Raw genomic sequence first — 15,341 nt, 5'->3', positions numbered from 1 at the left:
GGGATATTTCCGAATGTACTGATTAGATGCATTCCAAAGAATAATTAGAATTCCAAATAACAGATCCACCATCCCTGGTTAACTAGAAATGTTAATGTTGGTATCAAACAAAAAGGGGGAAAAAACCCAGAATTGTGCAAAACAGCTGGCAAAGCAGAAGATTGGACAGCCTATTAAAAAAAGATAAAGAATGCTCAAAAAATTAATGAGGGACAATTAGACAGAAAGCACTAAGATTTTGTATTAATATTTAGAAAAGGAACAAGTTAACAAAGTGAGCTTTGCCAGAAATTAAATCTGAAGAATTAAAAATTGAAATTTAAAAATGACACATTTAGTTGAACAAGATTTTTTTTTGTTAATGGGCTGTGGACCAGCATTTATTGCCCATCCCTAATTTCCCCAGACTGAGTGGTGGTGAGCTGCCTTCTTGAACTGGTGGTGAACTGCCTACTTGGTGTAGTTAAATTGACATTGCCATTAGAGAGGAAGCTCCAGGCTCTTGACCAAGGAACATTTAAAAGAACTGCAATATAATTCCAATTCAGGATGGTCAGTGGCTTAGAGGAGAACTTCCAGGTGCTGTTGTTCTTATCTATTTGCTGCCTTTGTCATTTTAGAATATGTTAAAAATCATACAACACCAGGTTATAGTCCTCGCAGGTTTATTTGGACTTCCAAATAAACCTGTTGGGTCATAATCTGGTTTGTGTCATTTTTAACTTTGTCCAACACTGGCATCTCCGTGTCATTCTAGATTGTAGTCATTGTGGGTTTCAGAAGCACTGTGAAACAGCCTTTGTGAATTTGTGCAGTGCATCTTATACATGAGTACAGAATCCTGCTGCTGATCATCAGTAGTGGAGGGAGTGAATGTTTGTGGATGTGGTGCCAATCAAGCAGGCTGCTTTGTTCTGGAAAGTGTCAAGCTTCTTGTTGGAGCTGCTCTCATTCAGGCAAGTGGGGAGTATTCCATCACATGCCTGACTTATGCTTTGTAGATATTGGACAGGCTTTGGGAAGTCAGGAGGACACTTGCTGCGGGGCTCCTTTTCCCTGACTGTCTCTTGCAGACCCATTCTTCTATGACTAGTCCAATTAAATTTCTAGTCCTTGATAACCCCGAGGATGTTGTTAGTGGGGGATTTGGAGGTTGTAATGCCATCAAATGTCAAGCAGCAATGGTTGGATTCTCTCGTTGGAGATGGTCATTGCCTGGCACTTGTGTGACACTAATGTTCTTGCTACTTGTCAGACGAAATCTGGACATTCTCCAGGTCCTGTTACATTTGAACAGTACAATACAGGCCCTTTGGCCCTCAACGTTGTGCCAACCTTTTATCTTACTCTAAGATCAACTTATCGTAAATATCCTTCATTTTACTATCATCTAGGTGTCGTTTAAATGTCCCTAATGATTCTGACTACTACCACTGCTGGCAGTGCATTCCATGTAACCACCACACTCTGTGTAAAGAACCTATCTCTAACATCTCCCTGAAACTTCCCTCCAGTCACCTTAAAATTAAGTCCCCTTGTGATAGCCATTTCTGCCCTGGGAAAATGTCCCTGGCTATCCACTCTATCTATGCCTCTCCTCATCTTGTATACCTCTACAAGTCACCTATCATCCTTCTTCACTCCAACATGAAAATCCCTGTCGCCTTCAACTTTTCTTCATGAAGCATACCCTCTGGTCCAGACAGCATCCTGGTAAATCTCCTTTGCACCCTCTCTAAATCTTCCACATCCTTTCTATAGTGAGGCGACCAGAACTGAACACAATATTCCAAGAGTGGTCAAACCAGGGCTTTATAGAGCTGCAGCATAACCTCACAGCTTTTAAATTCAATCCCCCTGCTAATGAAAACCAGGTTGAACTCCATCTGCCGATTCTCAGCCCAGCTTTGCATTCTGTCAATGTCCCGTTGCAACCTCCACACTATCCAACACTCCTCCAACTTTTGTGTCATGGGCAAACTTACTAATCAACCCTTTCACTTCCTCATCCAAATCATCTATTAAAATCACAGCAAAGGTCCCAGAATCAATCCCTCTGGCGCAACACTGGTCACAGAGCTCCAGGCTGAAAACTTTTCATCTACCACTACCCTGTCTTTTATAGGCCAGCCAGTTCTGCATCCTGACAGCAAACTTTCCCTGTATCCATGCCTCCTTACTTTCTGAATGAGCCTACCATGTGGAACCTTATCAAACACTTTGCTAAAATCCATGTAAACCACATCTACTGCTCTACCTTCAGCGTGTTTTGTCACCTCCTCAAAGAATTCAATAAGGTTTGTGAGGCATGACCTGCCCCCCTCAAAGCCATGCTGACTATTTCTAATCCAGCTATGCTTTTCCAAATAATCATAAATTATGTCTCTCAATCCTCTCCAATAATTTGCCCACCACTGACATAAGACTGGTCTATAATTCCCAGGGTTATTCCTATTCCCTTTCTCGAACAAAGAAATAACCGTTGTTACCCTCCAATCATCTGGTACGACTCCAATGGGCAGTGAGGACACGATCAGCGTCAAAGGTGTAGCATCTCTTCCCGTAGAAACCTTGGCTATATCCCGTTTGGCCCAGATGACTTCTCTATCTTTGTTTTTCAAAATTTCCAGCACATCCTCCTCCTCAACATCAACCTGTCCGAGCATATCAGCCTGTTTCACACTGACCTCACAAACGTCAAAGTCCCACTCAGTAGTGAATACTGAAGCAAAATATTCATTAAGGATCTCCTCTGACTCCTGCACAAGTTCCCTCCGTTATCCCTGATCGGCTCTACCCTCACTCTGGCCATGCTCTTGTTCCTCAAGTGTAGAATGCCTTGGGGTTTCATTAATCCTGCCCATCAAGGTGTTTTCGTGTCCCCTACTAGCTATTCTTAAGTCTATTCGGTAGTTCCTTCCTGGCTACCTTGTAACCCTCCAGAGCACTGTCTGTTCCTTGCTTCCTTCATCTTGACTAGATATTTCACTTCTCTTGTCATCCAAGGTTCCTCGGACATAAACTTAACTCCCTGAGGTGTCTTTTGGATTGGACTAATGCAGGGTGTGTTTAAAATCAATGGCAGTCAACACTTAACTCTTGCACCATTACCCAGCTGAACTTCAGACTGAACTACTTAGAATGTACAACACAGATGCAGGCCATGTAGACCAGCAAGTTATTTATGTTTCACTTGAGTCTCCTCCCACCTTTCTTCTTTTAAGTATTAATATAACCATCCATTCTCTCTCCATGCTTATTTAGCTTCCCTTTAAGAACATCAGAACTAGGAGCAGGAGTAGGCTGTCCAGCTATTCGAGCCTGCTCCGCCACTGAAGATCATGGCTAATCTTCTTGTGGACTCAACTCTACTTATCCGCGTATCCACCATATCCCTTAAACCTTTTTGAAAAATAAAGGAATTACCTTAGCTTTAAAAGTGATTACTGAAGTAACGTCAACTACTTCCCTGGACAAGGAATTCCATAGGCTAAACAACCCTCTGGGTGAGGAAGTTTCTTCTCAGTTCAGTTCTAAACCTGTTTCCTCTAATCTTGAAGCCATGCCTCCTTGTCAGTTTCTTCTTCAATGCCTCATGTGAGTTAATGAATGAGGTATACCTACAAACCTATGAGAACTCTTCATAAGCAACTGAGTACTTGCTAAAAGGGAATTTGTATGTGAAGGATTGTGGTCTGCAAAAAGACACTTGGTCATACAGCACAGAAAATAGACTCTTCGGTCCAACTCGTCCGTGCCAACCCAGTACCCCAATCTGACCTAGTCCCATTTGCTGGCATTTGGCCCATATACCTCTAAATCCTTCCTATTCATATACCTATCCAGATGCCTTTTTAAATGTTGTAGTTGTACCCGCCACCTCCCGCACCTCTGGCATCTTGTTCCATACATGTACCACCCTTATGCAAAAACGTTACCATTCAGATCCTTTTTAAATATTTCCCCACTCGCCCTAAGCCTATGCCCTCTAGTTTTGGACTCACCCACCCTAAGAAAAAGACCATGGTTATTTACCCTATTCATACTCATGATTTTACAAACCTCTATCAGGTCACCCCTCTGCCTCCAACGCTCCAGAGAAAAAAAAATCTCAACCTATTCAGCCTCTCCCTGTAGCTCCCAGTCCTGGCAACGTCCTTGTCAATCTTTTGTGCACCCTCTCAAGTTTAACAACATCCTTCCTATTGAAGGATGACCAGAATTTTATGCAGTGTTCTAAAGATAGCCTCACCAGTGTCCTGTACAGATACAACATGATGTCCCAACTCCTATACTCAATGTTCTGACCATTGAAGGCAAGCTACCAAATGCCATCTTAACCACCCTGTCGACTTGCAACTCCACTTTCAAGGAACTATGTACCTGCACCTCTTGGTCTCTTTATTTTTAAAAGTCGTGCCCTGGTTTGCTTTGCCAACACCTTATATTTATGTAAATTAAAACTCCATCCATCACCCCTCGGCCCACTGTTCAGATATAGCACAATCCCAACAAGGTGATTATCCCTTTTCGCTTTTAGTCCATCCTCCTCTATATAACTTTACATAGAGTCGTAGAGATGTACAGCACGGAAACAGACCCTTCAGTCCAACTCGCCCATGCCAACTAGATATCTTAAACTAATCTAGTCCCATTTTCCAGCACTTGGCCCATATCCCTTTTGAAACCCTTTCTATTCAGATACCAGTCCGGATGCCTTTTAAATGCTGTAATTGTACCAGCCTCCACCACTTTTCTCTGGCAACTCATTCCATACACACACCACTGTCTGTGTGAAAAGTTGCCCCTCCAGTCCCTTATCAATCCTTTCCCCTCTCACCTGAAACCTATACCCTCTAGTTTTGGACCCCTCACCCTAGGGAAATGACCTTGTCTGCATATACTATCCATGCTTCTAATGATTTTATAAATCTCTATAAAGTCACCGCTCAACCTTCGATGCTCCAGGAAAAATAACCCCAGCCTATTCAGCCTCTCCCTACAGCTCAAACCCTCTAACCCTGGCAATATCCTTGTACATCTTTTCTGAACCCTTTCAGTTTTACAGCATCCTTCCTATAGCAGGGAAACCAGAGTTGCAGGCAGTATTCCAAAAGTGACTGAAATAATGTCCTATACAGTTGCAACATGACCTCCCAACTCATACGCTCAAATGCACTGAGCAATAAAGGTTGACACACCAAATGCCGCCTTCACTATCCTATCTACTTGCAACTCTACTTTCAAAGAACAGTGAACCTGCACTCCAAGGTTTCTTTGTTTGCCAGCACTCCCTGGGACCTTACCATTAAGTGTAGAAATCCTGCCCTGATTTGCCTTTCCACAATGCAGCACCTCACATTTATCTAAATCAAACTCCATCTGCTGCTACTCAGCCCATTGGTCCATCTGATCTCGATCCCATTGCACTCTGAGGTAACCTTTTTCACTGTCCACGAAACCTCCAATTTTGGTGTCATCTGCAAACTTACTAACCATACCTCCTATGTTCGCATCCAAGTTATTTATATAGATGTTGAAAAGCAGTTCACCCAGCACCAATTCTTGTTGCACACTGCAGTTCGCAGGCCTCGTAGGAATATCCTCTGGAGGTACAGCGGTAATGTTGTCTCTAACTGAAAATGCCATTCATCCTTTCTATCCTTCTTATAGCATCTATACTCAGGAACATTAAACTGCCAATCCTGTCCATCCATAAGTCATGTTCCTATAATAGGTGTTATATCCCTGTCCCATGTTCCAAAACATGCCTTAAGTTCATCGCCTCATCTGTCAGGCCTTGAAGTAAATGCAGTTTAATTTGATCACTCTTGCCTCATTTTCTGCCAAGCTCTTGTTTGTGTTGACTGTTTGACTAGCTTCCCTCATCTACTGTACCAGCCTCAGCCTTTTCTCTTTTCTTGCTATTGCTTTGGACCCAAACCCATTCCTCTTATACAGGCCATTTCTCCCTAAGGAGATCCCAGTTGTCCAAAAATGTGAATCCTTGTCTCCTGGAGCAGCTCCTCAGCCATGCATTTGTCTGCTCTATCCTCCTAATTCTACTCTTGCAAGCACATGGCACCAGTAGTTGTCAAGATATTACTACCCTTGAGGACCTACATTTTAACTTCCTGCCTAGTTTTCTCCTGTCTGTAGAATCTCATCCCTTTCCCCACTTATGTCATTGGCGCCAATGTCCACAGTGACCACCACTGGGCACACTCCTGAACATTCTGCACCCTCTGAGACATCCCCTGGCACCAAGGAAGCAACACACCAGCCTGATGGTGGCAGCAACATCTGCTTCTGCCCCAGACTATAGAGAGTTCACTATTCTAATCGATTTGCTTGAAACTTGATGTCCCCCTCATTACAGTAGATCCAGTGACGGTAGCAAAAACCTGGCTGTCAGTGCTATGCACTTCTGAGAGGCTAGCACCCTCTGTTTGAGATGGGGATTGCTCCAAGAAATGCCTACACAACTTAGCTATCTCTCTTACCATTCTGAGCAGTTAGCCATCTACCTGACAGTGTTTGCAGTGTCTCCATCTTCCTAAACTGCCATTCATCTCACATCCCCTTGTTCTTGTAAACACCTGATTGCCTCTGACTGCTGTTCTAACCAATCCATGTGATCTGATAGGATTCGCAACCAAACACTTCCTGCAGACATAGTTTCCAGAAACATTCAAATTCTCCTTGATCTCCCGCATCTGACAGGAAGAGCTTATCACCCTACTAAAAGTTATTTCTACCCTTTTAATAGTCTGCAGACCCAGAAATTACCTAAAAACGAACACAACACAACTTGCTTAAAAACGTTGCGTTAGCACAGTCTTACTGCTCTGTGAACATAGTACTGATCCTTAATATTAAAGGTCAATCAAGAGACATTGCAATATAAATAAGATAAAAAATGCCCTCTGCTCATTATTATGGATTTCCAGAAAAAAACAATTTAGAATTTTTCTAAGTCTTAAAATCAAACACTTGGACAACTTCTTGTTGGAGTGATTGCAGAGTGAGTCTGACACTGAGAAAGTGAGGCTTGGCCACTGTCACTGCAGTGACAGCAACAACACAATGCTTCTGCGGACATTCCAAATCTGGGGTACAGATCTTTGCAAAGGTCTGGCTCTTTGTACGGTGTCCATTTCTAATATGCGGTGTTTGTGTGTTTTCAATTTCTTCTTCAAGATCTCTGATTTCCATCTCCTGCCTCCAGATCTTCTTATTCAGTGCTGCCCATCTTGACTTGTTCAGAAGTTAAATATTTCTTTTATTCTTTACTGTGCACTTCAACTTTGTTGAAAAGCACAACTGGTAAGAATGTAACTTGAGAAATGGTCAATTCCTCCAATCCAGAATAGGATAATTTTATTTTCAATGTAGTTAAGCCACTGTATGCTATTAATGAAGCTCTACTATATTTATCTCTCAAAATGACCCTAAACACTGCTCATTGGCTCAGTAGTATTTGATTGTCACCATTGCATTATTATGTATTCATTTTTCATTCCCAGTGCATGGGAAGTGAAGAATGGTCAGTATTTAATTCACAAAGGGCTAGAGGATGAAGTGATGGTTAAACCAATGTGAGGGTACGAGAGTAGGAAGAGGGCTGTTTCAAGCACTGCACTTTTGTGCAAGGGTTGGGTGTTCCTGTTTTGCTACATAAAACTGCATTGCCAGTTGCACTTGAGTGGGCGGCACGGTGGCACAGTGGTTAGCACTGCTGCCTCACAGCGCCAGAGACCCGGGTTCAATTCCCGCCTCAGGCGACTGACTGTGTGGAGTTTGCACGTTCTCCCCGTGTCTGCGTGGGTTTCCTCCGGGTGCTCCGGTTTCCTCCCACAGTCCAAAGATGTGCGGGTCAGGTGAATTGGCCATGCTAAATTGCCCATAGCCTTAGGTAAGTGGTAAATGTAGCGGTATGGGTGGGTTGCGCTTCGGCGGGTCAGTGTGGACTTGTTGGGCCGAAGGGCCTGTTTCCACACTGTAAGTAATCTAATCTAAAATCTGAGACTAATTGTCTTTTGAGATATTTTAGCTACAACCTGGCGTAGCTCACTTACTGTAACAGGCAATTAATTTTTTGTGGTGCAAGTTGGGCTGGTGAACTAGTGAGAAAAGCTAACCTCAAATTCCAATTTGAGTCAATGCGAATGGAATGCTTTTGCAGTAGTATTCTGATGCCCTGAGGTGAAACAAGTGCACAAAATCGACAAGGATGTTGGTGTTTAGATGTAACTTGTTTAGTTGAGTACTTGTGCTAATTGTTCTAACATCCATGTAAGTTGTTTTGCTTTTAAATTTTGCTTTTAATTTAAAAACTAATTTTAAATGGGCTGATGATTTTGATTATGTAATATGTATCTTAAAATGTATAAGTTGAGTCTCATTCAGTATTTATGACTGGAGTAGTGATTAATGGAACTCAGTTTTTCTAATATGAAGTCCTAGCTCTGCACTTAACCCAGGTTTTAGTGCCTGTTTTTGACATCTTCTGTTTTTTTCCATGGCAACCAGAAAGACCTCCCTGCAAAGTGATGCTGGGATACTTTGGTTTACCTGTTAAAAAGATGACTAAATCACATGTGTTTAAAAAAATCATTCACCTTTATAAATTTTCAGTCTCTGATTTGAATTTCATCAATGAAGTGAAGTAAATGGTTATAGCATAAGTTTTAATACAGCACTTTTTTTTAAAATTCCATTTTAGCAAAAGATGAGGCAAATTGTGGCGTATGTGATGCTCCAGGGGATCTCCTGGACCTTCTCTTCTGTACCAGCTGTGGATTGCATTATCATGGTGCATGTCTGGAAATTGCCGTAACACCAGTTAAACGTGCTGGTTGGCAGTGCCCTGAGTGCAAAGTATGCCAGACTTGCAGGTTTGTATCTCATTTAGACACTGCATGAAATGTGCATTATTGTCAAGGAGAGAGTGAAGGAATGTGAAATCTGTGTAACCTGTTTTCCTGTTAGTATTTTAATAGTTAAAGGAAAATGAAAGTATGAGTCCAGGTGGTGCATATTCTCTTTCTAAATATTTTGTGGGACTTTTGTGCTGTAATTTGTATTGGTTTGCTAACTTTTGTCTTGATACGTTCACGGAATGTTGGCAGAAAGGGAATTGAACAAATATTTGAAGACGCAAAAAAAAATTGCAGGCATAAAGGGAAAGAATAGGGAATGGGGTTAACTGAATTGCTCATTGGAAGAGCTGGTACAGTGGCCCAAATGTCCTTGTTTTCTAGTATGTTGGATTGTTTTACTAAATTGTAATGTCGTCTATTAAATTCTATGCAGACAGCCTGGTGCCGACACAATGATGCTTGTGTGTGATGCATGTGACAAGGGCTATCACACATTTTGTTTAAAACCAGCAATGGAATCACTGCCTACTGATAGCTGGAAATGCAAGGTGGGTGCTTTGTGTCTTTATGTGCGTATGCTTGTGTGTTCAATTGATATCATTCAGTGTCAGGCAGACAGTACATGATGGCTTTAGTCTCTTATGTTTGGAGCACCAGTTTTAATGTTTTTCTGGTTATTTGTTCATGGGGTGTGGGTATCGCTGACTCGTGTCAGGATTTATTGCCCATCCCTAATTAACTAGAGGGCAGTTAAAAAGCAACTACCTTTTTGTAAGAATAGCAGATTTCCTTCCTGAAAGTGGTGATGAGTGAATGAACTGATGGAGGTTTTACACAAATCAACAGTGGTCATCATTAGACGAGCTTTTTATCTCAGATTTTTATTGAAATCAAGTTTCACTGTCTGCATGTTGGGATTCAATCCCAAGTCCCCATAATATTAGCCTAGGATTCTGGATTACTAGGATATTACAATTATGCTGCTGACTCACCAGGAATGATACTTGAAAGTCTTGCATATCGTTTTTTCCTGAATTCCACTGAGTTGTTTTGAGAGTTTGCAGACCTTAATATAGTAGATTCACTTTTTAACTATCAAGAAGTCTGGAATGTGTCTAGTTGCTTTCTCAACTGATGGTTAAAATTTGTCACTGAATTTATTATAGTAATATGGTTGATGTCCATTTCTTTTTCTATATTTTTAAGATGTTCTTGCCGATCATCAACAGAAATGTCACTGTCCATATTTAGATGGGTGGGAGAAGAGAAGACCAACCATATTGATTCTTTCCTCTTGTATAAAACATTTGCTGCCATCTGGCAACTCCTAGATGATTAATGTTTTGTTTCTGCTGCTCTCCAAGTGGATCTCTGTATTCACCTGTATTATTCATATAATTTTTGTACTTTTTCAATAGTTCTTTTATTTGTAAGGATTGAATGAGCAGAAAGTTGGATTACTCTACTAGGGCTTAGCTTTCCTTCTGTTTTTGACTGTTGCACAACGCTGTTATAAATTTCCTCCCTCCTTAACTGCCTGTTGGTACCTTTGTTGGTTAACCTGACCCAGTACAGGCTAGTTTATTCCTATATGCATTTGAGTTTTGTTGCCATCTTCTGTAATCAGTCATAAGGATTATGACATTTTCTTTAATTGCTCATGCCTTGTGAAATGTTCTGAGTGAGGAAAGGAAAAAGCTTCTGTTTGGGTAACAGCCTGCTTTTTTTTTGAGTCTTTGTTAACAAATGAGAGGTAGTGTGGGAAGCTCTAAGGGAAAGAACGGAAAAGAAAAATGATTATTTTATATCTTCTCTGTTTAAGAATTCAGTTCTCTGCTTTCTAAGATAAGAATGTGTGCGTAGTGACTTGCTGCCAAATGTGCATGATGGGATGTGGAGGGAAGAGGAGATCAACTCTGGTTGAGATGATTTGTGGTTTCCTTTTTGGTCTAACGTTCGAGACACAATCGTGCAACAGCTGAGAGTCCATACTAGGATTAACCTTTGGTGCAACTTCGTGAAAATGCTCCTTTTTATCGTTCATTTTCTAATAATCATGAGGCTGCATGATCAGATGTTGAGTCAATTGAATCAAAAGACCCAGTTTGACATGTCTAATGTGCTTTTTATGGTAGCTTCTCTTCTAATTTCTTTGTGCAGAACTGCCGCGTGTGCAGTGATTGTGGTTCAAGGTCTGCAGGGAGGCATCCAAATTCACAGTGGCATCACAACTATTCAGTATGTGAGAAATGTTACTGGCAAAGGAACAGGGATACTGCAGTGTGCACACTATGTGGTAAAACAAATGAACAAACAGATGACACGCTAAACTGCCATATCTGCCAAAGGTAAGTGATTTATGCACTTATTATTTGTCAGGCCAAGAAAAGGTGTTTCTGTTAGCAGCAGTCATCATGATCAATTGCATCTGTACGAAATCGCATCGCAGTATGTATGCAGAAGTTGATTGGAGCCAAATTGTATTAGAAGACTAATGTTAGTGCCCCTTCAGTTGTCTCCATCATGGTTATTCACCCTATCCTTGCCCCTCATGATTTTAAGTTGTTTCTAACAATGCATGTAGAACCTAAACTAGTGTGGGTGATATTTAATGCTTTTCAAGCATATAGACAGTGAACTCTTGAGTAACTTACACAGCAAGGAAACTGGTCATTTAGCCCAATTGGTCTATGCCAATATGTAAGCTATAGATTAGGTTCCTTCCACTCCACTTCATCTAATTCTACCAAGTCAACATTTTTTACACCCTTTCTTGCTTCCCAAAGGCTTTTAGTAAATGAACTTATCCTATTTAAACATTTTCCACTTAGAATTTTATTGTGCTGCTAAGCATGCACACCAGCTGCAACCTTACCCCCTCACCTTTTCCAGTACAATCAGTCTTGTGTGACCACCTCTGCTTCATGCTTCATTTCCTTCAGGGAAGAGCCAGATTTCATTCCATATTATGTTACTAAGAATTTTAGGTGTTTGAAGGAAATAATGCATTACAATTTACTATATTTCTTGGATGTGTCTACTTCGTCTTGTCAATTTTAAGGTTTATAAACAGTAACTTCTCATTTGCTTCTTGCACTATTTATTCTCAGGTGGATCCATGCAGACTGTGGCCCTTCATCTCCTCTTTTATCAGGGCAACAGTACACGTGTACAATGTGTAAAAATCCATCACAAAACTCAGGCCTTTCACTTTCTGAGCATGTTGTTGAGAGGCGACTGAAACCTGGGTCAGTGGAATCAGGTATGTCTGAATAGATTTATTTGATTCTTTCTGGAAAGTGTTTAGCCCTAACTTAGACCAGTGAAAATGTTTTTGTAATTTAAATTGCTATGTTTTCTCTGCACATTTAATTTGGTTATTGGAATTTTGATACACTGTGTCAGTTCAGTTACAGAATCATTGAGCTGTACAGCATGTAAACAGACCCTTGGGTCAACTCATTCATGCCAACCAAACATCCTAAGTTAATCTAGTCCTATTTGCTAGCATTTGGGTCTATATCCCTTGAAATCCCTTTCCATTCATGTATCCATCCAGATGCCTTTTAAATGTTGAAATTGAACACACCTCCACCATTCCTCTGGTAGATCATTCTATACACGCGCCACACTCTGTGAAAAACCTGCCCCTTAAGTCCCTTTTATATCTTTCCCCTCTCTCTTGAAAATTATGCCGTCTAATTGTGGACTCCCCGACCCTGAGAAAAAGATCTTGGTTATTCACTCTATCCTTGCCCCTCATGATTTTATAAACTTCCGCAGGTCGTTCTATTATGATGCGCATTTCGTCAACGCAAATTCACTGTAACGTGATTGATGAATTGGGGAAGTTGTTTCTACAGAGTAAACTCTTAGAACGTGTTAGCTGTAATGTGATTACAGTGCCAACACTTTAAGCACTGTTTCTAAAGTGTAATTTTTCTATAACGCAGGGTTGTATAAGAACGCAACCATTATGTTAAAGAAGAAGTGACTCTATAAGGTCAGCCTCTGACACTCCAGGAAAACAGCCTATTCAGCCTCTCCCCGTAGCTCAAAACCTCCAACACTGGCAACATCCTTGTAGATCTTTGCTGAACCCTTTCAAGTTTCACAACATCTTTCCTACAGCAGGGAAATCAGAATTGAAGGCAGTATTCCAAAAGTAGTCTAACCAATGTCCTGTGCAGCCGCAACATGTCCTCCCAATTCCTATACTCAGTGCACTGACCAATAAAGGCAAGTGTACCAAACGCTGCCTTCACTATTCTGTCTACCTGTGAGTAACTATAACACTATTTACCTAAATTCAACTCCGCCTGCCCCTTGGCACATCTAATCAAGGTCCAGTTGCACTCTCACTGTCAACTACGCCACCACTTTTGGAGTCACCTGCAAACTTATTAACCATTCCTCCTATATTTGCATCCACATCATTTATATAAATGACAAAAAGCTGTCACAGGCCTCAGTCTGAAAAACAACCCTCCACCACCACCACCCTTGAAGAAAATTTCATAGAGAAAATGTTATGCACGCCTTTCTTTCCTTTTTAATTTCGCTTTTATTTCAGGAAGCTAATGTATTAAGTCTTGAGTATGGTGTGCTATATCCTCCTGTGTTGTAACTTGGAGTAACATTTTTGACTCTCCATCTAGGAAACAAACATTTTTCATAATTTTATGTGAAAATATTTCATATCATGTGGGACACTTACTACTCTGAACTCTGGCACAGTAAGAGTTTGTCATGATTGCAGTTACTAACCCTGTTATTTGGTCTGCTCCTTTTCTTATAGCCCTTTGCAGGTTTGCAAAAGTAATTCTGTGGGTTATTTGTGACTTTGCATCCCACTTGACCTGCCGACAGGTCGAGCTCCAAAACACAATTATTAAGCAACGAAATAAAGCTTTGTTTTGATCTTTTTGTGCTCCTATCTAGTTATTTCTCATGATCACTTCAAATTTACTATTGCATGGGAGACCATGAATTATTTAAATATGTACTGGAGTCTTTGGAAGATTGCTTCATTTTTGTGATGGAAGAATTTCTCCATCTTTATTCTATGCATCATGCAGAAGAGTGGATGTTAGATAGCTTTTTGGGTCATTCAAAGTTAGGTGAGAGTCACGCATCAGAGGCCATAAGGTGATTTTGGCCACTGATTCTTCAGTAATGTCACTGATCAGGAAATCCATAATGTGAGGATTGAACTTGTATCTGTAAATAATTATCGCACGCACATTCATGCTTTAATGCACCATTGTCTAAATAGAGCTCATTGTTGATTAATTTTCAAGATTTCAAAAAAAACTACTTAAGCAGCCTGAAAATGTTGCTTTTTGTTGTGTAGAGAAAGTAAAAGAAACTGAATGGTCTGAAAAGCAGAGGAAGAATGTTGAACCAGAAAAACAATTGAATGAGAGTGTCACTGGAAACCCATTTCAGAAACAGGAGGGTGAGAAACTTGCTTTTAAACTGGGGCTGTTTGTCAATTTTGAAACTTGTCTTGGATCTTGCTGTACTCTGAATTTCTGATGTCTCATTTTTCTGATAAATAGTAACATCCATCTGTACAGATTTTTTCCCATAAGGAAAAATAAATAGTTCAAACATTTTGCTGGTCAAAACATCCATTCAACCTTTTGTTGTAAACTGCTGCAATCTTGATGGTGATTTGCACTTTTACAGTGTTGGGTAAGAAATTGATATTGACCCAGAAACAATGAAAGAACAAAATGGAACATGACTTGGAGAGAATTACAAACTTGCTTGTCATGTCCATACCACTGTTGAAAACATGCTGATATTTGCTGTTCTGGCTGTCTGTGGATCACCAGCACCGTGGAAACCACAGCCCAGGAAAATTTAACTCTTTCAGATGACCAGGTGGGAGGGAAGATTAATCCAGATAAAATTGGGTCGGAAAGAAATTATAATCAGCTGAGTCAACAAAATATGTAACTTTATTTTTGTGTAGTATTAGCATCTATAAATTTAATCGAAAAGTGTCAACTGAATGTGACCTTTCTGCTCCTAAGAAGAATGACTGCTATCTGGGTGACCAAAGGAAATGCAATAGAACTGTACAGATAAGGCAAGCTTATGATTAACACTAGGCTCATAGTACAATAGAGCATCAAGCAGAAAAGAAATGCAGAGATGTTTTGAGGAGAAATTTGAAAAAAATAATAACGTACTAGAGAATATTAAAGACTTTTTGAAATATGCGTAGACTAATAAAGGGTAGGCAGATTGGTACATGGAAACCTAGCGCAGACAGAGTACATAGTTGGCAGGTGTACTTTTAATCTCTCTTCACAAAAGATAATGTCGAAGTCACAGTAAAGTGAATGAATAAAAATAGGCACTTAACAGTTGAACTGTACAGTTTTTAAGTCACCTGATCTAAATTAGGTTGTTGAGGGAAGTGGGGTGGTAATATTAAAATGCTGTGTG

General features: G+C 40.5%; 1 protein-coding gene across 9 annotated transcripts in view; it reads left to right on the top strand.

The window, feature by feature from the left end:
- kmt2d (lysine (K)-specific methyltransferase 2D) overlaps positions 1-15,341 on the top strand; it is a 248,665-nt gene that overhangs the window by 78,043 nt on the left and 155,281 nt on the right. For 8 of the 9 annotated variants that reach the window (XM_060821028.1, XM_060821029.1, XM_060821036.1 and 5 more), the window contains exons 7-11: positions 8,726-8,897; positions 9,316-9,430; positions 11,043-11,230; positions 11,993-12,144; positions 14,236-14,340. In XM_060821028.1, coding sequence (XP_060677011.1) covers positions 8,726-8,897; positions 9,316-9,430; positions 11,043-11,230; positions 11,993-12,144; positions 14,236-14,340 — 732 coding nt within the window. Of the gene's footprint in view, positions 1-8,725; positions 8,898-9,315; positions 9,431-11,042; positions 11,231-11,992; positions 12,145-14,235; positions 14,341-15,341 lie in introns of those variants that run through there. The other variant, XM_060821033.1, reaches the window with a different exon arrangement.

The sequence above is a fragment of the Hemiscyllium ocellatum genome, chromosome X (genome assembly GCF_020745735.1).
Source record: "Hemiscyllium ocellatum isolate sHemOce1 chromosome X, sHemOce1.pat.X.cur, whole genome shotgun sequence".
Taxonomy (NCBI): Eukaryota; Metazoa; Chordata; class Chondrichthyes; order Orectolobiformes; family Hemiscylliidae; genus Hemiscyllium; species Hemiscyllium ocellatum.
This window is presented reverse-complemented; position numbering and strand designations above follow the sequence as displayed.